The 22,601-nt window shown below is 43.5% G+C and overlaps 1 protein-coding gene across 1 annotated transcript in view; it reads right to left on the bottom strand.

Annotated features, from left to right (window-relative positions):
* Positions 1-22,601, bottom strand: part of dock3 (dedicator of cytokinesis 3) — a 1,369,418-nt gene that overhangs the window by 129,864 nt on the left and 1,216,953 nt on the right. The window contains exons 32-35 of the mRNA XM_068052296.1: positions 20,223-20,371; positions 10,777-10,862; positions 5,619-5,645; positions 5,404-5,499 (exon numbers count right to left, since the gene is read on the bottom strand). Of these exons, the coding sequence (XP_067908397.1) occupies positions 5,404-5,499; positions 5,619-5,645; positions 10,777-10,862; positions 20,223-20,371 (358 nt within the window). The remainder of the gene's footprint in view (positions 1-5,403; positions 5,500-5,618; positions 5,646-10,776; positions 10,863-20,222; positions 20,372-22,601) is intronic.

The following is a 22,601-nucleotide window of genomic DNA, read 5'->3' as shown; positions in this document are numbered from 1 at the left end:
ATCATCACTTATTAAACCACCACCGTTGGCTCCTGTGAAGCCTAATAAATCAACGGAGAAAATATTTTGTTGATTTCTTTGGACCGCTACCCCAATCAATGGGTATAACATGTTCTTGTTTGTGTTGATGTCTGCACTTTTTTCAGGTTGGTCCCCACAAAATCTGTTTCAGAAACTTGTCAATGCTATTACTGACATTATTACTGTAGCTCAAGTCCTCAGTACCTTGCTCTACGGCAGCGAGGCCTGGACAACGTATGTCAGCCAAGAGCGACGTCTCAATTCATTCCATCTTCGCTGCCTCCGGAGAATCCTTGGCATCAGGTGGCAGGACCGTATCTCCAACACAGAAGTCCTCAAGGCGGCCAACATCCCCAGCTTATACACCCTACTGAGTTAGCGGCGCTTGAGATGGCTTGGCCATGTGAGCCGCATGGAAGATGGCAGGATCCCCAAGGACAAATTGTACAGCGAGCTCGCCACTGGTATCAGACCCACCGGCCGTCCATGTCTCCGCTTTAAAGACGTCTGCAAACACGACATGAAGTCCTGTGACATTGATCACAAGTCGTGGGAGTCAGTTGCCAGCGTTCGCCAGAGCTGGCGGGCAGCCATAAAGGCAGGGCTAAAGTGTGGCGAGTTGAAGAGAATTAGCAGTTGGCAGGAAAAAAGACAGAAGCGCAAGGGGAGAGCCAACTGCGAAACAGCCCTGACAACCAATTTTATCTGCAGCACCTGTGGAAGAGTCTGTCACTCTAGTATTGGCCTTTATAGCCACTCCAGGCGCTGCTCCACAAACCACTGACCACCTCCAGGCGCTTACCCATTGTCTCCCGAGACAAGGAGGCCAAAGAAGGTGCATCCAAAATCCTACACTCTGATCAAGGCAGTGCCTTTGTTTCCAAGGTTTTCAAAGACTATTGTGTGCAAAGAGGGATTGGGTTAGAGCACAGCACATCACACCATCTGCAGTCCGTGGGACTGGTGGAATGTAAAAACCAGGAAGTAAAAAAGCTATTGACCAAACTGTTGAGAATCAGAGGGAATAAGTGGGCCACCATCATTCTGGAAGTACAGTTATCATTAAATAATGTGCCCATGTGCGCATCAGGGACAGTGTTCCCTAGAACACCGTATTATTTAATGTAATTTAATGAAATTGATCAGAGAGAAGAATAGACAAAAACAGGTAACTAACAAAGCTTGGCAACCAGTAACTGGGGAGTGGGTTCAGGAGAGAAAGTTTGAACAGAAACCTAGTTTGAGATCTAAGTGGAAGAAACCTGTTCAAATACATTCTGTTATTAATGAAAGAACTGTCAAAATATTTACTAACCAGCCGAATGGCAAGCAGTCTTTTAAAATTGTCTCTGCAGACAACCTGAAGAGGTGTCCTGAAGGGCACAGGAATGGAGGAACAGTACAAGGTGCAGTCGTACACAGTCTCACAGGACCCAGCCTGTAAGATGGCATCGGAAACGGCGCTAAGCGAACTGAAACCAACTGCGTCCATAAATGTTCCTCACCCACGCAGGACCTCGCAGTGCCTCAAAGGTTGGTTTCACAGGGAACCACACTCAGCGCCACGAGTGATAGTCAGGTCACAACGACAGAAGAAGAAAACACTGTGGGACAGGAATGAAGCACTGCAGACTCTCAGTGATGGGACCTGCTCTCGCGTAAAGCAAGGATTAGGTACTGCTAGATTCTTTTGTTAAAGACCTTCTGGTTGCAAACAGTGCATGTGACATGCCAGAGATGTCTTACTGCTTGAACACCTCACACTATGCGATTTCTTGCAGAGAAGCAGGAATAAGACATTTTACTGCATTTGCCCTGAATGACATTTGGAGGGGAGGTAATGCAAGTAATGTTCTTATTCATCATAACATTGGAATAGTGCGATGGTACTAAGGAAAACATGGCGGAATGGCTTTTCTTTGTATCGCGAAGTTAGCTTCTGATGGAAAGTACTCAGGTTCTGAACAATACTTCTATCCAGGTGACCTCAGAATTCACCAATGTTCAGCTCTATTCATTTTATTCCTGATATGAGGATATTGGCTGGAATGTGACTGAAAATGGAGTAAAGCACATTTTAGTTTATCTCAACAGGACTTCATCAGTTCAAGCTCAAGCAGCAGCTATGGATCCTTCCTTCTCTACCTCATCACATGGTTTAATCGATTGCTCATTGATGTTCGACATGTCAAGATACAGAAATCTTATTGAACATTTTGCAACCTCAGATCGTGGAGGCTTTGCATTGTCTTATTCTGAACTTTGTACTGAAATTAAAAGGTTTATTTTTGGAAAATTTAGATGATCCATGTAAAACATGGAATATGATCATTGTCAATGCACTCTTTTGTATTATTCCCCTGTTTCACATGATAGGTTATGATATTTTATTGAATGTTTCTATTTTAGGCATTGTTTAGTTTAAACAACCTATTTTTATTGTTCGCCTTTTTACAGGTCAACAGGAGATGTGATGGAATATACATATAACAGGCTTAGTTAGGTAGCATTTAGATATAGTTAATATATTATACCTTTTAGAATTAAAGATTGAATAAATGGTCAGTTTTCAGACCTCACTGAAATTCCCCTTTAAGAAGATGGAGTTAAATATTTCAAGGTCCCTGTTAGAATAGTATTTCTGTTGCCAGGGAATTGGAAGATAAAACTGAAATATCCTGTGTGACCTCAGTAAGAGGTAGCAATAAACTTAATTAGTTTATGGGGTTGTTGATGCAGACAAATTGGCTCCAGAGGTTGCTCTGGGGTGCCATGGAAGGGGCAATTATAGATGATGAAACAGTGAATGAAAATGGATTTACAGGAATACAAGGTCAAGTAAACACAATTATAAACATTTTGACCAGATAAAGATTCACAACTTCAAAAAACAGCAAAGGGTTTCCAGTAAAACATTAAGTGGAAAGTTAGTTCATGATACTACCAGATATGGATTTTAAAAGGAACACAGGAAGGTCACATCTAAATGCAAAAGTCAGATGATACTTCAGAAACAGTATAAAAATAAGAGGTTTGGAAAGCAATGCTTAGAAGCGTTGAATTCTCAAACAACGCTTCTTAACTAAGGGGCATTTAAGGTAAAAGTTTACTTTAAATTTTGATGGATATTCTAAGATAATTTTGTTGTAACATTAGCAAGGTTAAACTTTTGGATTCTATGTTAGAAATAAGAATATATGTTACATCTCTCAGTAATATTTGATATTGTGGTATCCTTATCCACTTAAGAAGTTTATTGCATGTTAAATTCTTTAATAAATATATAAAAGTTAATAGATCGTCTCATGTAGCATTCTGTATACAACTACAAGAACCCCCTCCCCTCTCTGTGTCTCTTTAAGTGGAGAGATACATATTGGAGAAAGTTTCCCAGACCCTTATAATATCTGGGATATTTATGGCTGAGCCATAATTACAAAAAATAGGCTATCCGTAAGATGGTAATATTCTCTGTTGGTTTTCTTTCTTTGAGGGAAAGCTAGTACAATTTTTTGGACCCAAATAAGTGTCTAAGAATTTGTCTGGTTTGAACTTGATTAAAGGAGATTCATAGGGATGTACTCCTGATTTGGTTTAGTCCCTATAAGGGGTTAAAGTCATAAATCACTTCAACCAACTTGTCTATGTCCTTTTCCAGTGCTACGCTATGTTCCTCATGGTTCAAAATGCTTCCAAGTTTCGTATCAACTGCAAACTTTGAAATTGTGCCCTGTACACCAAGGTTTAGGTCATTAATATATATCAGGAAAAGCAAGGGTCCCAACACCGACCCTGGGGAACTCCAATACAAACATTCCTCCAGCCCGAAAAATATCCAATAACCACCCTACTCTTTGTTTTCTGTCACTCAGCCAATTCCGTATCCATGTTGCTACTGTCCCGTTTATTCCATGAACTTGGCAATAGGTAGGAAAGAGAGCACCCATACTTGCTAAGGACGCTCCCTTCAAGCAGCTTACTCTTGGAGTGATGGGTTTGGAGTTTTTTTCCAAGAGATTAGGCAGAAAGTTGAGGTGGGGTAGGAGGCTTTCTGACCTCCAGAAAAGGAAGCAGTGATCTACAGAAAGAACTGTGTCTTTCACAATTTCAGGATGTTCCAAAGTGCTTCACAACCAATGAAGTACTTTTCAAGTGTAGTCCCTGTTGTAATGCAGGAAACACAGCAGCCAATTTGCACCCAGCAAATTCCAACAAATACCAATGTGATAATGACCAGAATATGTGTTTCAGTGATGTTGGTTGAGCAGTAAACACTGGCCAGGACACCGGGGAGAACTCTCTTGGTCTTCTTCAAAATAATGCCATAAGATCTTTTATGTCCACCTAGAGGCCAGACGGGGCCTTGGTTTAACACCTAATCTGAAAGACAACACCTCAGACAGTACAGACAGCACTCCCTCATACTATACTGAAATGTTCAGCCTGGATTTTGTGCGAAAGTCTCTGGAGTGGGACATAAACCCAGAACCTACTGATTCAAATCCGATCCTTATCTGATGTTGACACAAGCACACTTTCTATAAAAGGCTACTGGACAGTGATGGAGAAGAACTCTAACAGATGTATCTCTTCTGCTGCTCCAGCACAGATCAGTTAATTCAGTACGTATTGGAAATGAAGACTAGGGCCTTCTTTTCTGTGTGGGCTGGTGTCCACTGACTATACTTACCAGTCCATGAGAGAAACTTGGCATATTTTATATGGAAATGTCTCACTGATAGATCTGCAACTGTGGTTTAGCAATCTCTCAGTTACCAGAGATAATATATGGTGTTGTGTAATGGTGCTCTGTCATTATTCAACTAGGATATGTATCAAAGCTCGAGATAGTGTCTGCTGATTTTAAGAGACTGAAGTCAGAAATACAATTGGAAATTTTAAAAATGTTGGTACTAGTAAAAGTGACCATGAAGCTGTCAGATTGTTATAAAACCCGACTGGTTCACTAATGTCTTTTAAGGAAGGAAACCCTCCATCCTTGCCTGTTCTGGCCTATACCTGACTACAGTCCCACACCAATGTGGTTGACTCTTAACTGCCTTCTGAAATGGTCTAGCAAGCCACGCAGTTGTATCAGACGACGACAGATGGCCACTACCTTCTCAAGGGCAACTAGGTATGGGAAATAAATGCTGACCTTGGCAGTGACATCCGTATCCTGAGAGTAAATTTTAAAAAAGTTTTATATTTTCAAATCACAGGAAAAAAAGACAGGCCAAAACCCTACACCCTTGTCAGGAAACAAAACTGCAGCGTTTCACTTCAGAAAATAAAGGGTTAACCAGCAACTAACCGTTGTTATGTTAAAATTTCACAAACATAAATTTTCTCTCTCACAGTGCCACAATCCGAAGCATCTACCTGTAGTCCAGCAGTCGCTCCATTAAGCGAGTTACTGACAATACGAAGGAAACACCAGTCTCTCTCCATGTCTCTTGTTCAATCTTCTCTAATAAGCTGGGAACACAAGAAAACAGAAGGCAGTGAATGTCCTCTGCTGGCAGCAAACTTCACCAAACACAACTTGCTGTCATTTTAGTAACACTTTCTTTAAATCTTAGGTGTTTTAGTCTTACCTAGGATAAGGCCCAAAGAGCTGCGTGCTATTTCCAGGCAGCAGAAATTAAGGAAAGACAAGGAGGTTAATCACATTAGTAGTACATAATGTTAATACGATGGGTTTACGCTCATACAGCAACGAGCCACGATATACCTACAATGCTGAAAGGACAACTTACTCAACATAAATCATTGCATTGCACTAAACAGAACATCAACTCTACATTATTACCAGAAAGGTGACTATCAACATAACCAGAATGGTCACCATACTACTGTTCCCACAAAGGTCACCATACTTCTCTTCCCAGAAAAGTTATCATACCATCGTAAAGGCCACTGTAGTAGAAAGGCCACTTTACTGGGGAAGGCCACCATACAGTAGCTGGCGGAAAGTTAGAAAGTAAACAATGATCCTCTGTTTTTATATTAAGGCCTGAAAGGATGGAGATTAAAGCTGATCCTTTGCATTGCCCTCTGATAGTGTTTGCAACAGTATCAGATCTGAACCACCATATAGGACAGAGCTTGCATCTTGATATTCAGTTAGGGGTTAGATTAATTACAAAACACTGCATTTGAACATCACAGCCTGCCAACTTCATCTCTTTTATATGCATCTTTCCCAGGTATCTCTCCTCCTCTCCTGAAGACTCAGATCAAACAGACACAGCCACAAACACAAACGCATTAAGGCAAAAAAAATTTCCCACCCGCTCTGAAGGAAATGTGTACCAGCATGTTCATAGTATGTTACTGCAAAGAAACATGCCATGTGGCCCAACACATTTTCACCAGTGTACCATGCGACAACCCATCTAGTTCAATCCCACTGTCCTTTAATATTCCTCTTATAATATTAAAATCTTATAGAAATATAGGACAGAGATTGCATCTTGATTTAATACCTCATTTGAAGGACAGCATGTAAACATTCAAAAAGGTGCTAAAGTTGAATTAAAGAACTATGTGGGATAGTCAAGGACAAGGGGACCTAACCTTAAACGTAGAACTAGATCATGCAGTGCTGAATTCAGGAAGTATTTTTCACACAAAGGATAGTGGAAAACTGGAACTCTATTGCTCAAAAGGAGGCAGAGATTAGATTAATTGAAAATTTCAAAACTGCGATTGATGGAACTTTGTTAGGTAAGGGTATTAAGAGATATGAAAGCAAAGCAGGTAAATGGAGTTAAGATACAGATCAGCCATGATCTAATTTAATGGGCAGAACAGATTTGAGGGGCTGAATGCCCTACTCCTGTTTCTATGCTCCTAACACACTCTCAGGCTATGCATCAGACTTTCTTTTTTTTTTTGGGCCTCCTTATCTCGAGAGACAATGGATACGCGCCTGGAGGTGGTCAGTGGTTTGTGAAGCAGCGCCTGGAGTGGCTATAAAGGCCAATTCTGGAGTGACAGGCTCTTCCACAGGTGCTGCAGAGAAATTTGTTTGTTGGGGCTGTTGCACAGTTGGCTCTCCCCTTGCGCCTCTGTCTTTTTTCCTGCCAACTACTAAGTCTCTTCGACTCGCCACAATTTAGCCCTGTCTTTATGGCTGCCCGCCAGCTCTGGCGAATGCTGGCAACTGACTCCCACGACTTGTGATCAATGTCACACGATTTCATGTCGCGTTTGCAGACGTCTTTATAACGGAGACATGGACGGCCGGTGGGTCTGATACCAGTGGCGAGCTCGCTGTACAATGTGTCTTTGGGGATCCTGCCATCTTCCATGCGGCTCACATGGCCAAGCCATCTCAACTAGATACATATATATTATAGTCCTGGCATGGGACTCATCCCCAAAACCTTTAGATCCAGGAGCAAAAGTGCTGACAACTGAGCAAAAATTATACCTTCTGAAATTTAGATGTTCTCACTTGATAGAATTCAATTTGAATGAAAGTGTCCTGTTTAAGACAAACAAATAAAAAAAAGCTCCACACCAACTCCTGTAAAGGCTCAGTCAGTAAAATGCACTACACGGTGAGCTACTGAGCTGTACAAACCAGGTAGTCCAGGAAGACCCACATTTTATGCTGAGTTAACTGATCTCAACCAGGGCAGCATGTGAATGCTGCAATCAGCTTGGATGCCTCAGGGTAAGGCTTCTGCTCCTGATCAATGCCCAATAATCCCTGCTGGACGTGCACATGTGGACACTGGCTGAGGACAGGATGAGATTTGACTGCAATGCTTCCCCCTCATCATTGTTAATAAGTGCTTAGATTAACAATTAAATACTGGGTACCTGAGCAATATACTGAAGGAAGGCAGATGCTCATAGAGCCATATTTCATGGAATAGTCAGCACCTTCATGACAGGAGTGGGGAAAGAAAAAATGTTTTCCTTATGATTATCAATATAGACTGGATCTGGAATCGGTAATTAAATTGAAATAGTATGTCATTGCAGATAACTTTGTAACTACACAAGTGAACATCAGAACAACAGAGATCCTGTCTGAGTTCATCCCTGTAAATAACCTTTACCTTCCTCTCCTGCTGGTATGCACCTTGCTAAGATACTAAGCACCCTCCAGTACCTCACCAAGTTCCCATTCTTCATGCAAGCCTAAACAGTGTTGGCAAGTTATTCCTTCATGGACAGCAAATAAAGCCAACCTTGTTCGTATCCAACATCTGAATGCACACACTTTCCAGCTGATAGACTTGGACTAATTATCTAAGTTAGCTCAGATACAGGTAACAGATTTTAATCTGGATACAAATGTATGATAATCCATATGGCAACAGGTAAAAGTAAACAAGTGCATCAGCATAGGCTAAAAAAGGAAAAGGATTTGGAATGATCACCTCCAAATAACATCAAGACAGTGTGAAGCAGTTATCATAAGTCAAATTGGGTACTGGGATGCATCTGGAGGGCATTGTCATACAGGTCAAGGCAAATTACACTGTCATTATGTGAATCATTGAGGCCAATTTTGTTCACCTTAACTCAAAACGGATATTGACGTGCATTGGAAAGGGTTCAAGGAACAGGTTGATTTTTGAATGCTAAGTTTTGAAGAAAGACTCAAACAGGCAAACTTAATTTCCTTGAAGTCATGTAGCAAAGTGACAACAGAAATGTTTTGAACTCTGAAATTTAATAGGGAAAAAAGAAAAAAATGTTGGGGTGCTCTCATTATTTTCCCCCTTCTCCTTAGGCACCTCTGATGCTCTCTGGTACTCTTTCGTCCATTACCCACTCTCACGCAAGACTCTGGTACCCAATTATGTCCTCATGCACATATAACAGGCCCCACCATACTCTTAGATGTCCCAATTGCTTTCTATGTACGTTCTGATTCTCTTTCTAGTCCCCTTCTTCTCTGCTATCTTTCCACTAACATAGGTAATCAAAGTCAGGCATTCCTTCTTCTGAGTGGGCTGAAACACCTCCATTCACCTATGCAGCACCTGATGTGTACCCATGTGTACTGCTTCCCTGATAACAAACTGGAGCTCTATGCTCGTGGATGCAGTGCCTTTTCATTATAACTGACTGGAGCTCTATGCTGGAGGGTGCATGACGCTTTCACTATAACTGATGGGAAGTCTACTCTAGGGGATACAGTAGGTTTTTATTGTAGGTAATTGGAGGTCTATGCTAGGAGATGCAATACCCTTTCACTGTAAGTAACTGGAGGTCCATGCTAGGGGATGCCCTGCCATTTCAGTATAATTATTTGGAAAATTTGACACACGAAGGAGGCCATTCGGCCCAACGTGTCATTGCCAGCCCTGTAGGTTATGACACCTCAAGTGCATATCCAAGAATTTTTTAAATGCAATAATGGTTTCTGCTTCTACCACCCTATCAGGCATTGAGTTCCAGACCCCCACTACCAATTGCTTTAAATCTATGCCCCCTCATTACTGACCTCTCTGCTAACGGAAAAAGGTCGAGGTCCCTCATAATTTTATACACCTCAATTAAATCTCCCCTGAGCCTCCTCTGTTCCAAAGAAAATAACCCCAGCCTATTCCAATCATTCTTCATATCTAAAATTCTTTGTTCCTGGCAACATCCTTGTAAATTTTCTCTGTATCCTTTCGAGTGTGATTATATCCTTCCTGTAATGCGGTGATCAGAACTGTATGCAATATTCTAGCTGTGGTCTAACTAATGTTTTATACAGTTCTAGTATAGCCTTGTTGCTCTTATATTCTAGGCCTCGGCTAATGAATGAAAGTATCCATCTGCCTTCTTAACCACCTTATCTACCTGTCCTCCTACATTCAGGGATCTGTAGATATGTAGTCCAAGGCCATTTTGCTCCTCCACACTACTCAATATTCTACCATTTATTGTGTATTCCCTTGTGTTTTGTTCTCCCCAAATGCATTACCTCACACTTCTCCAGACTGAATTCCATTTGCCACTTTTCTGCCCACCTGACCAGTCCATTGATACCTTCCTGCAGTCTACAGCTTTCTTTCTCACCATCAACTATGTCACCAATTTTCATATAATCTGCAAACTTCTTAATAATGCCTCCTACATTTAAGTCTAAATCATTGATAATACCATGAAAAGCATGGGACCCAGTACTAAGCTTTGCAGAACTCACTGGATACAGCCTTCCAGTCACAAACACACCCTTCCACCATTACCTGTCACTGTGCTAATATTGGATCCACCTTGCCACTTTCCCTTGGTTCTCAAGGGCTTTTACCTTTATGACCCATCTGCCATGTGGAACCTTGTCAAAAGCCATGCTAAAATCCATGTCGACTGCATCAAACATGCTATCCCCATTGGCCCTCCTTGTCACCTATAACATTCAATTAAGTTAGTCAGACACAAACTTCCCTTAACAAATCTATGCTGACTGTCCTTGATTAATGTATCCCATTCTAAATGACAATTTATACTGCCTTTAAGAATTTTTTCTAATAATTGGCTCACCACCAAGGTTTGGCTCACTGGACTGTAAATACTCAGAGCTCTACACTGGAGGATGCCACACTCTTTCACTGTAAGTAGCTGGAGGTTTGTTCTTTAATGAATTCACAACTTTTGCTCACCCTCCATTTCTGTTCCTCTGTCAATCGCATTCACACAAACATTCACGGAATCGATTGTGAAAGGTATGTTCCTTCCACAATCAATTGTGTAACATTTCATTATTGATGTTACTTAGCCTCTCTCAGTGCTGCTTACAGGAGGCTGAAGAGCTCACGGTAATTTTCATCTCCTTTTCCATCTGACACTAGACTGTCCAGTTTATCGATGAGCTCCGCTTCCACCTGTAACAGAAACAGTAGGAAGTAAAAACTGGGCAATATCTTCAGATATTCTTTCTCCCCAATACCTTGGGACCCTATGGCCCATGAAGCTGGCCTGCAGGAGTCCTATTTCTTGAGCTACCAATGGCCTCAGCAGCCCGTTGCATGTGAACTGCGTAGAGTTTTTTATGCTGATGTTTAAAGTGTTGGGGGGGGGGTGGGGGGGTTGCTGTAGAAAGAGAGAAAGGAAGAGGGAGAAAGAGAAAGAGTGCGCAAGAGAAAAACTTTTGATGTGTAGTCACTGTGTAATGTAGGAAATGCAGCAGCTAATTTGTGCACAGCAAAGTACCACAAGCAGTAATGTGACAATAACCAGATAATCTGTTTTATTGATATTTGTTGAAGGATAAATATTGGCCAGGACACCAGGGAGAACTCCTCTGCTCCCCTTCAAAATAGTGCTATGGGATCTTTTACCCCCAGGAAAGACAAAGCTTCAGTTTAATGTCTCAACCAAAAGACAGCACCTCCAACAGCACAGCACTCTATCAGTGCTACACTGGAGTGTCAGCCTAGATTCTGTGTTCAAGTCTCTGGATTGGGACTTGAACCCACAACTTTCTGATTTAGAGGTTAGAGTGAACCACAGCAGGGGGGAGCTGACATGGAGACTTGCCATCTGCATTTTGCTTTCTCTCCACTGGCAGTTCCCCAGATGAACAAAACTTCTTATTCTGAATGCTAGTGGAGGTTGGGTGTTATTAGCAGCAGGAATACCACATGTGCAAGGTAAGACTTACTGTTACAGCAGAACTTATGCCCTCAAACTCCTGGGAGCCTCATCATGCTACTACAAAACTGTTTGCTGTTAACCCCCAGTCAGTGAACTTTACCAAAGGTGCCGTGCCTTAATGTCCCTTTAGGAAAGTCCAGCTAGATTATCTGGCATCAGAATTAAAGACCTTTCAGTTCCCGAAACAGCCAGTGCCATTACAAATGAAACCTGAGGGCGACAGCTATTCACTGCATCTACTGTGTGAATAGAAAGCTTCTGCTAAATGAAACAGTACTTAAACACTAAGCAAAGATAAACAGATTGGCAATGAGGTTATTTAAAAGTTGGGATGCATTTTGTTTCTGACACATCATCAATAAGGCTGGAAACCTTCGACCACTGTTTCAATGCACATGAATGACAAGGCCACACTCCACATCAATTAATACACTGGTACACACAGTACAGTGTTCGCACCATTCGCAGACCTCTCCACTACATTAAGACCTCAGCATATTTGCTCCTCCAGAAACCATTGTGCCTTCATTTACAGACTGTCAGTGGAATTAACTGCTACCTCTCTCCTTTGTTGCTCTCCACCAAAAGACAGCAATAGAATGCTATTGGGAGGCAGAGTAATTTCGGGTCCTTTTTAAAAGTGAACAATCAGTTCAATGGCATTTCTTCCAATTCCTATGGAGATGTACACAACCTCCACTCGACAAATGTCCACAGTGGGGTGATTGAAATTGTGAGCTCACTGAGCGTGGAATCAAAGGCGCAGATCTCCGTCCCATTTCTCAGTGCAGCAGCATTCCTAAGAACGGTCACTGAGGTAGGCTTTAGTAACTGATATTAAACAAGGAATGCGTAAAATCAACAGGCATAAAAGCTCCAGCAACATCTAGTCACATAAATCAATACAATAACACCATTTCACACACAATGAAACCCATTTATAGAGTTTGGTGATATTCCATCATCATTGATAGGTAGACGTTTATAAGTCTCAACATCAGTCGAATTTAGATGACACCAAATGCTAGTTTTGCTTTGGTTGGCTGCACTCACTAATAAAAATGACCCAGTTCCCAATGTGCTGATGGCAGTGTCAGGGGTCCAGCAATCTTCCACTAGATCCACTTGAGTTATAGTATCATAAGGTTTAGATTAGCTGTGGAAAAGGACATGGAGCAATCTAGAGTAAAAATACTTAATTGGAGGAGGGCCAATTTCACTGGGTTGAGAACAGATCTGTCTTAGATAAATTGTAATCAAAGATTGGCAGGCATACTGTAATCGAACAATGGACTGCCTTTAAAGAAAAGATGGTTCGGGTACAGTCAAGGTCAATGTTCCTTCTAGCTTCAGTTTGCTGAGCTTGGCCAGCTTGTTGCACTTGCATGGATGTGCGCATCTTAACGGGAACCTTGCTTTTGTGCAGCCTGTTTGTTCCCTGTGTGGCACATTCCCGATTGGTGTGTGGCTGCGCACCTGCGTAGCTTAAAGGGAACATTGGTCAAGGTACTTTCCCATGAGGGAGAAAAGTAGGGCAACCAAAGCTACTGCTCCCTGGATGATGAAATAGAGGGAAAGATGAAGCAGAGAAAGGGGGTTTATGACAGATGCCAGGTTGATAATACATTGAGAACCAGGCTGAATATAAAAGTTCAGAGGGGAAGTGAAAAAGGAAATAAAAGAGGCAAAGAAAGAATACGAGAAGAGACTGACAGCTAACATAAAAGCGAACCTAAAGTCTTCTATAGGCATATAAATAGTAAAAGGGTAGTAAGAGGGGTGGGGCCATCAAGAGACCATAAAAGAAACATAAGCATGGAGGTAAAGGGCACGGCTGAGGTACTAAATGAGTACTTTGCATCTATCTTTACCAAGGAAGAAAATGTTTCCAAAATCATAGTAAAAGAGAAAGTAGTTGAGATATTGGATGGGCTAAAAATTGACAAAGAAGACGTACTACAAAGGCTGGCTGTACTGAATGTTGATAAGTCACCAGGATTGGAAAGGATGCATCTGAGGGAAGTAAGGGTGGAAATTGCAGAGGCACTGTTCATAATCTTCCAAACCTCCTTAGATATGGGGGAGAGGGGTGTGGGTGGGGGGGTCTGTTGCCAGAGGACTGGAGATTTGTAAATGTTACACCCTTGTTCAAAAAAAGGTGAAAGGATACACCCTTACAGTAACTACAGACCAGTCAGTTTAACCTTGGTAGTGGGAAAGCATTTAGGTACAATAATCTGAGACAAAATTAACATTCACTTGCGCATGTGTGGATTAATTAAGTAAAGCCAGCACGGATTTGTTAAAAGACTACTTGATTGAGTTTTTTGATGAGGTAACAGAGACGGTTGATGAGGGTAATACAGTTGATGTGGTGTATATGGACTTCCAAAAGGCTTATGATAAAGTGTCACATAATAGGCTTGCCTGCAAAGTTGAAGCCCATGTAATAAAAGGGACAGTGGCAGCATGGATACGAAATTGGCTAAGTGACAGGAAACAGAAAGTAGTGGTGAATGATTATTTTTTGGACTGGAGGAAGGTACACAGTGGGATTCCCCAGGGGTCGGTACTAGGACCACAGCTTTACTTGATATATCTTAATGACTTGGACTTAGTTGTACAGGGCACAATTTCAAAATTTGCAGATGACACAAAACTTGGAAGTACAGTGAACGATGACAATCGTAAAAGACTTCAAGAGGACATAGACAGGCTGGTGGAATGGGCGGACACATGGCAGATGAAATTTAACATAGAGAAGTACGAAGTGATACATTTTGATAGGAGGAACAAGGAGAGGCAGTCTAAAATAATGGGTACAATTCTAAAGCGAGTACAGGAACAGAGCGACCTGAGGGTATATGTGCACAAATTGCAGATGGAGACAGGATAGGTTGAGAAAGTGGTTAGAAAGGCATATGGGATCCTGGGTTTTATAAATAGAGACATAGAGTAAAAAAGCAAGAAAGTTATGATGAACCTTTATAAAACACTGCTTCAGTCTCAACTGGAGTATTGTGTTTAATTCTGGGCACCACACTTTAAGAAAGATGTGAAGGCATTGGAGAGGGTGCAGAAAAAATATGAGAATGCTTTGGGTGATAAGAGACTTTAGTTAATAGGATAGATTGGAGAAGTTGGGGCTGGTCTCCTTAGAGAGGAGAAGGTTGAGAGGAGATTTGATAGAGGTGTTCAAAATCATGAGGGGTCTAGAGTTCTAGAGTGAGTAGACAAAAAGAAATTGCTCCCATTGGCGAAAGGGTCAAGAACCAGAGGGCACAGATTTAAGGTGATGGGAAAAAGAACCAAAGGCGACACGAGGAAAAACTTTTTTTACGCAGTGAGTGGTTACGATTTGGAATGCACTACCTGAAAAGCTGGCGCAGGCAGATTCAATTGTGGCTTTCAAAAGGGAATTGGATAAGCACCCGAACAGAGAAAACTTGCAGGGATACAGAGAAAGGGAAGGGTGGGTGGGCGGTGAGACTAGCTAAATTACTTTTGCAGAGAGCTGGCATGAGCTGAACAGGCCGAATGACCTCCTATGTGCTGTAACCATTCTATGCTGCTATGATTCAGTCCCTCCACTGCAATTTCACTGAATGATCTGCGGGGAGGCCGTGGCGTAGTGGTATTAACACTAACCCTAACTCTTACATGCCCTCTGAAATGGCCTAGCAAGCCACTCAGTTGTACCTAACCGCTACCAAGTCAATAAAAAGTAATGAAACCCGACGGACCACCCGGCACCGACCTAGGCAGCGGAAACAACAACGGCAAAACCAGCCCTGTCGACTCTGCAAAGTCCTACTTACTAACATCTGGGGGCTTGTGCCAAAGTTGGGAGAGCTGTCCCACAGACTAGTCAAGCAACAGCCTGACATAGTCATACTCACGGAATCATACCTTACAGACAATGTCCCAGACTCTGCAATCACTATCCCTGGGTATGTCCTGTCCCACTGGCAGGACAGACCCAGCAGAGGTGGCGGGACAGTGGTCTACAGTAGGGAGGAAGTTGCCCTGGGAGTCCTCAACATCGACTCCAGACCCCATGATGTCTCATGGCATCAGGTCAAACATGGGCAAGGAAACCTCCTACTGATTACCACCTACTTCCTTCCCTCAGCTGATGAGTCAGTACTGTTTGCGGACGACACAAAGGTTGGTGGAGTTGCGGATAGTGATGAGGATTGTCAGAGGATACAGCAGGTTATAGATCGGTTGGAGACTTGGGCGGAGAAATGGCACATGGAGTTTAATCCGGACAAATGTGAGGTAATGCATTTTGGAAGGTCTAATACAGGTGGGAAGTATACAGTAAATGGCAGAACGCTTAGGAGTATTGACAGGCAGAGAGATCTGGGCGGACAGGTCCACAGATCGCTGAAAGTGGCAACACAGGTGGATAAGATAGTCAAGAAGGCATACAGCATGCTTGCCTTCATCAGTCGGGGCATAAAAATTGGCAAGTCATGCTGCAGCTGTACAGAACCTTAGTTAGGCCACACTTGGAATATTGCATGCAATTCTGGTCGCCACACTACCAGAAGGATGTTGAGGCTTTGGAGAGGGTACAGAAGAGGTTTACCAGGATGTTTCCTGGTCTGGAGGGTATTAGCAATGAGGAGAGGTTGGATAAACTTGGATTGTTTTCACTGGAATGACGGAGGTGGAGGGGCGACACGATAGAGGTTTACAAAGTTATGAGTGGCATGGACAGAGTGGATAGTCAGAAGCTTTTTCCCAGGGTGGAAGAGTCAGTTACAAGGGGACGTAGGTGTAAGGTGCGGGGGGCAAAGTTTAGAGGGGATGTGCGAGGCAAGTTCTTTACACAGAGGGTGGTGAGTGCCTGGAACTTGCTGCCGGGGGAGGTGGTGGAAGCAGGTACGATAGCGACGTTTAAGAGGCATCTTGACAAATACATGAATAAGATGGGAATAGAGGGATATGCACCCCGGAAGTGCAGAAGGTTTTGGTTTAGACAGGCATCAAGATGGGCGCAGGCTTGGAGGGCCGAATGGCCTGTTCCTGTGCTGTACTGTTCTTTGTTCTACTTCTCCATGTTGAACACCACTTGGAGGAAGCACAGAGGGTGGCAAGGGTACAAAGTGTACTCAGGGTGGGGGACTGCAATGTCCATCACCAAGAGTGGCTTGGTAGCACCACTACTGACCGAGCTGGCCGAGTACTAAAGGACATAGCAGCTAGACAGGGTCTGCAGCAGGTGGTGGGGGAACCATCACGAGGGAAAAACATACTTGACCTTGCCCTCACCAATCTGCCTGCCGCAGATGCTTCTGTCCATGACTGTATTGGTAGGAGTGACCACCGCACATCCTTGTGGAGACGAAGTCCCGCCTTCACATTGAGGATACCCTCCATCGTGTTGTGTGGCACTACCACCGTGCTAAATGGGATAGATTTCGAACAGATCTGGCAATGCAAAACTGGGCATCCATGAGGTGCTGTGGGCCATCAGCAGCAGCAGAATTGTACTCAACCACAATGTGTAACCTCATGGCCCGGCATATCCCCCACTCTACCATTACCATCAAGCCAGGAGACCAACCCTGGTTCAATGAAGAATGCAGGAGGGCATGCCAGGAGCAGCAACAGGCATACCTCAAAATGAGATGTCAACCTGGTGACTACTTGCATGCCAAACTGCATAGGCAGCATGCGATAGACAGAACTAAGCGATCCCATAACCAACGGATCAGATCTAAGCTCTGCAGTCCTGCCACATCCAGACGTGAATGGTGGTGGACAATTAAACAACTAACTGGAGGAGGTGGCTCCACAAATATCCCCATCCTCAATGATGGGGGAGCCCAGCACATCAGTGCGAAAGATAAGGCAGAAGCATTTGCAACAATCTTCAGCCAGAAGTGCCGAGTTGATGATCCATCTTAGCCCCCTCCTGAAGTCCCCAGCATTACAGATGCCAGACTTCAGCCAATTCGATTCACCCCACGTGATATCAAGAAACGACTGAAGACATTGGATACTGCAAAGGCTATGGGTCCTGACAATATTCCGGCAATAGTACTGAAGACCTGTGCTCCAGAACTTGCAGCACCCCTAGCCAAGCTGTTCCAGTATAGCTACAACACTGGCATCTACCCGGCAATGTGGAAAATTGTCCAGGTATGTCCTGTACACAAAAAGCAGGACAAGTCCAACCCAGCTGATTAACGCCCCATCAGTCTACTCTCAATCATCAGTAAAGTGATGCAAGGTGTCATCAACAGTGCCATCAAGCGGCACTTGCTTAGCAATAACCTGCTCAGTGTCGATCAGTTTGGGTTCCGCCAGGGCCACTCAGCTCCTGACCTCATTACAGCCTTGGTTCAAACATGGACAAAAGAGCAGAAATCAAGAGGTGAGGGGAGAGTGACTGCCCTTGACATCAAGGCAGCATTTGACCGTGTACGGCATCAAGGAGCCCTCGCAAAACTGAAATCAATGGGAATCAGAGGGAAAACTCTCTGCTGGTTGGAGTCGTACCTAGCGCAAAGGAAGATGGTTGTGGTTGTTGGAGGTCAATCATCTGAGCTCCAGGATATCACTGCAGGAGTTCCTCAGGGTAGTGTCCTAGGCCCAACCATCTTCAGCTGCTTCATCAATGACCTTCCTTCAATCATAAGCTCAGAAGTGGGGATGTTCGCTGATGATTGCACAATGTTCAGCACCGTTCGTGACTCCTCAAATACTGAAGCAGTCCGTGTAGAAATGCAGCAAGACCTGGATAATATCCAGGCTCGGGCTGATAAGTGGCAAGTAACATTTGCGCCACACAAGTGCCAGGCAATTACCATCTCCAACGAGAGAATCTAACCATCTCCCCTTGACATTCAATGGCATTACCATCGCTGAATCCCCAAATATCAACATCCTAGGGGCTACCAATGACCAGAAACTGAACTGGAATAACCATATAAATACCGTGGCTACAAGAGCAGGTCAGAGGCTAGGAATCCTGTGGCGAGTAACTCACCTCCTGACTCTCCAAAGCCTGTCCACCATCTACAAGACACAAGTTAGGAGTGTGAAGGAATACTCTCCACTTGCCTGGATGGGTGCAGCTCCAACAACACTCAAGAAGCTCGACACCATCCAGAACAAAGCAGCTCACTTGATTGGCACACCACCCACAAACATTCACTCCCTCCACCACCGACGCACAGTGGCAGCAGTGTGTACCATCTGCAAGATGCACTGCAGCAACGCACCAAGGCTCCTTGGACAGCACCTTCCAAACCCACGACCTCTACCACCTCGAAGGACAAGAGCAGCAAATGCATGGGAACATCACCCCCTGCAAGTTCCCGTCCAAGTCACACACCATCCTGACTTGGAACTATATCGCCGTTCCTTCACTGTCGCTGGGTCAAAATCCTGGAACTCCCTTCCTAACAGCACTGTGGGCGTACATACCTCACATGGACTGCAGCGGTTCAAGAAGGCAGCTCACCACCACCTTCTCCAGGGCAATTAGGGATGGGCAATAAATGCTGGCACAGCCAGTGACGCCCACATCCCAAGAATGAATTTAAAAAAAACACACAGGGCCAGCTGGCTGCTGAAACAACTGTAAATTGAGCTTTAAAGGGCACCAGTGCCCTCTGTTGTGTGTGCTGTTTAAGTTAAGATGGGGAAATTTTGGGCTGTTTTACTAAAAATAAATTCCACTTCTTCTCTTTGGAATTTCGGGCCCTCAGTCTCAGTCATTGAATGATTCGGGCCTATTTTAATAAACAAGGGTGAACTGGAATGAGACAAGAAAATTTAATGCTTGTCCAGAGGTTGCTCCCCTAAAACACAATAAAAATTAACCTCTTAATTTACAGGTGCATTGCTTATATTGTAAATTTTGTATTCATTAAGATCAGGAATTATCGGTGATGGAGATTTGAACTTTTCAATTTTAGGGCCGGCAACAAGCATTCCCAGGTAAGGTATACCACAATTTAGATACTGAGTAAAGGTCCCCCTATAATAGAAACCTTAGAAGAGCAATCAAATCCCCCACAGTAGCTATTCTGTGGCCTCTCTGAATTAGATTGCACATTGGTTTGCCCTGTGGGTACACACCCAACAACTTGGATTTATAAAGCACCTTGCAAGTGGAAAAACCTCTCAAAGTGTTTAACAGAGATGTACCATTAGGAATTGAATTGAGATTTTCCAAACTCATGTCATACAGGACCCTGACAGCCAGCAGAGGAGAATTTCACAGTGTTTGTCTGGGCTGGACCTGAACGCAGGTTCCAGAGGACTAAGGCCAATGTCTATCAAACCCCAAAAATACCACAATAAGTGGTCGTTCTGTTACCTTCACCATTCTTCAGCTTTCTGTTTTATATATTTTGCTGTTCTGCACTTAGCAATAGAACTTTCATTCTTTAGTTGAGACCTTTACAAAATCTTTGGAAGGATGACATCTTCTAAAATTCAGGATTCAAATCCACGTCCCAGACCTGAATGGACCAGTTTCAGACCACTCAAATTCAGCTCTTAAAATTGAAGAATTAGTTAAACAGTCTATCCTCCCTTCACCTGCTCATACTCACTCAGCCTACCTGCTTGAAGTTGCCATTTTTCCGCTGCTCCCAGTCCATCATGTCGTGGAAGATTGGGATCATGACATTCCGTACCTCAATCTGTGGTACCAGTGTGACACCCAGGAAGGGGCCAATCATCCCTGGGATAAAATGAATCTTATTTTCACCTTTAAAAAAAATTAAAATACATTATTTATTGATGGTAGTGCAATAAGGAGGATAGAACCTCCTGGTATATTGTAAATCACATACATAACAAAACTATAAGCAACTGGGGCTAGGAGGGCACAATTTCTTGCTCGGGGATACTTAAAATAAATTCAAGTAATTCAAGGTGGTGGACTCTGAAACCTGGGAGATTATTTTACTTGGGCACCGGAGATCATTTACTGAAATGGATACTGAATATCTTATATTGGGTCCTGCTGCACTGCTCCACTTCTCCACACCTTCACTTCAGTCTGGATATTTCATATTGGACCTTATACCACTCAACTATCTTGTTTTAATCAGAATTAATCTCAACAGTAGAAGCAGCTGTGACTTGGAAGACTTTAATTTGGGCAAAACCAGCTGGTTTGCTGGTCCAAAAAAAGGACATGGTCTCTCAGGACCACCTGAACTGCACCCTTTCAACAGGGGCGGCACAGTGGCGCAGTGGTTAGCACCGCAGCCTCACAGCTCCAGCGACCCAGGTTTGGTTCTGGGCACTGCCTGTGTGGAGTTTGCAAGTTATCCCTGTGACTGCATGTGGGTTTCCGCCAGGTGCTCTGGTTTCCTCCCACAGCCAAAGACTTGCAGGTTGATAGGTAAATTGACCATTGTAAATTGCCCCTAGTGTAGGTAGGTGGTAGGAGAATGGTGGGGATGTGGTAGGGAATATGGGATTAATGTTCTTTCTTTTGGGCCTCCTTATCTCGAGAGACAATGGATACGCGCCTGGAGGTGGTCAGTGGTTTGTGAACCTTCCGTGTTGTTTCAGTCGCTGTGAGGCAACTATGGAGTGACCTCTCCATGGCGCATGCCTGGGCAAATTTATGGAGGTTGAGAGTTGCCCAGTCGTCAAAACCCCCCTCTCGGCCTTTCTGGTGGGGTCCAAAGGAGTGCAGGACACGACGTTTGGCACCAGTATGGCTGCAGGAACTGCCGGAAACATGCCAAAGGTGACACATGACCGCCTACGGGGTTCCGCTCCGGATTTTCTGTTAGGGTTTACTCCCTTAGCCTTGGTCTCTCCCGAGACGCCCACAAGGCAGTGGGGTTGTTGGGGCCTTAAAGACACCAAAGACCAGATCAGATGCATCTGAGGATACAGAGCAGTAAGGGTGGAAACTGCTGAGGCACTGGCCATAATCTTCCAATCCTCCTTAGTTACAGGGATGGTACCAGAGGACAAATATCACACCCTTGTGTGGTTGATATGGTGTACAAGGACTTCAAAAAGGCATTTGATGAAGCGCCACATAACAGGCTTATCAGCAAAGTTCAAGCCCGTGGAATAAAACTGACAGTGGCAGCATGGATTAAAAGTGGGGTGAGTAACAGAAAACAGAGTATAGTGTCGAACAGTTGTTTTTCAGACTTTAGGAAGGTATATAGTGTGGGTCCCCAGAGATCGGAATTAGGACCACTGCTTTTCTCTATTTATATTAATGACCTAGACTTGGGTGTGCAGGCCATAAGTTCAAAATTTGCAGACGACACAAACTTGGAAGTGTTGTGAACTGTGAGGAGGATAGTGATTGACTTCAAGAAGACATGGACTGGTGGAATGGGTGGACATGTGGCAGATGAAATTTAACAAAGAAATATGAAGTGATACATTTTGGTAGAAAGGACGAGGAGAGGCAATACAAAATAAAGAATACAATTCTAAAGGGGGTGCAGGAGCAGAGGGACCAGGGTGGGGTGGTGTATATGCACAAATCATTGAAGGTAGCAGGGCAGGTTGAGAAAGGGGTTAATAAATTGTATGGAATCTTGGGCTTTATAAATCAAGGCGTGGAGTACAAAAGCAAGGAAGTTATGGAGAGAGAGAGAGAAACTGTTCCCACTGGCAGAAGGGTTGAGAACCAGAGGACACCAATTTAAAGAGAAGAATCAAAGGTGACATGAGGAAAAAACTGTATGGAGCAAGTGGTAATGTGACAGGATTAATGAAGAAGCAACCTGACAGCAGGTTAAATTAGACTTAGTTTTATGACAGGATTAATGACCTCAGAGTAAAGGCACCTTTAGGTAGCAGTGACCGCAATATGATTGAATTTTACATCCAGTTTAAAAGAGAAAAGTGGATCTAAGACTAGTATTTTAAACTTAAATAAGTTCAACTATGTAGGCATGAAAGCTGAGCTGGCTGAAGTGAACTGGGTTACTAGGATCGGAGATCAATAGAGA

The sequence above is a fragment of the Heterodontus francisci genome, chromosome 19 (genome assembly GCF_036365525.1).
Source record: "Heterodontus francisci isolate sHetFra1 chromosome 19, sHetFra1.hap1, whole genome shotgun sequence".
Taxonomy (NCBI): Eukaryota; Metazoa; Chordata; class Chondrichthyes; order Heterodontiformes; family Heterodontidae; genus Heterodontus; species Heterodontus francisci.
Note: the sequence above shows the minus strand (reverse complement) of the source record. Positions and strands in the feature narration are given on the sequence as shown.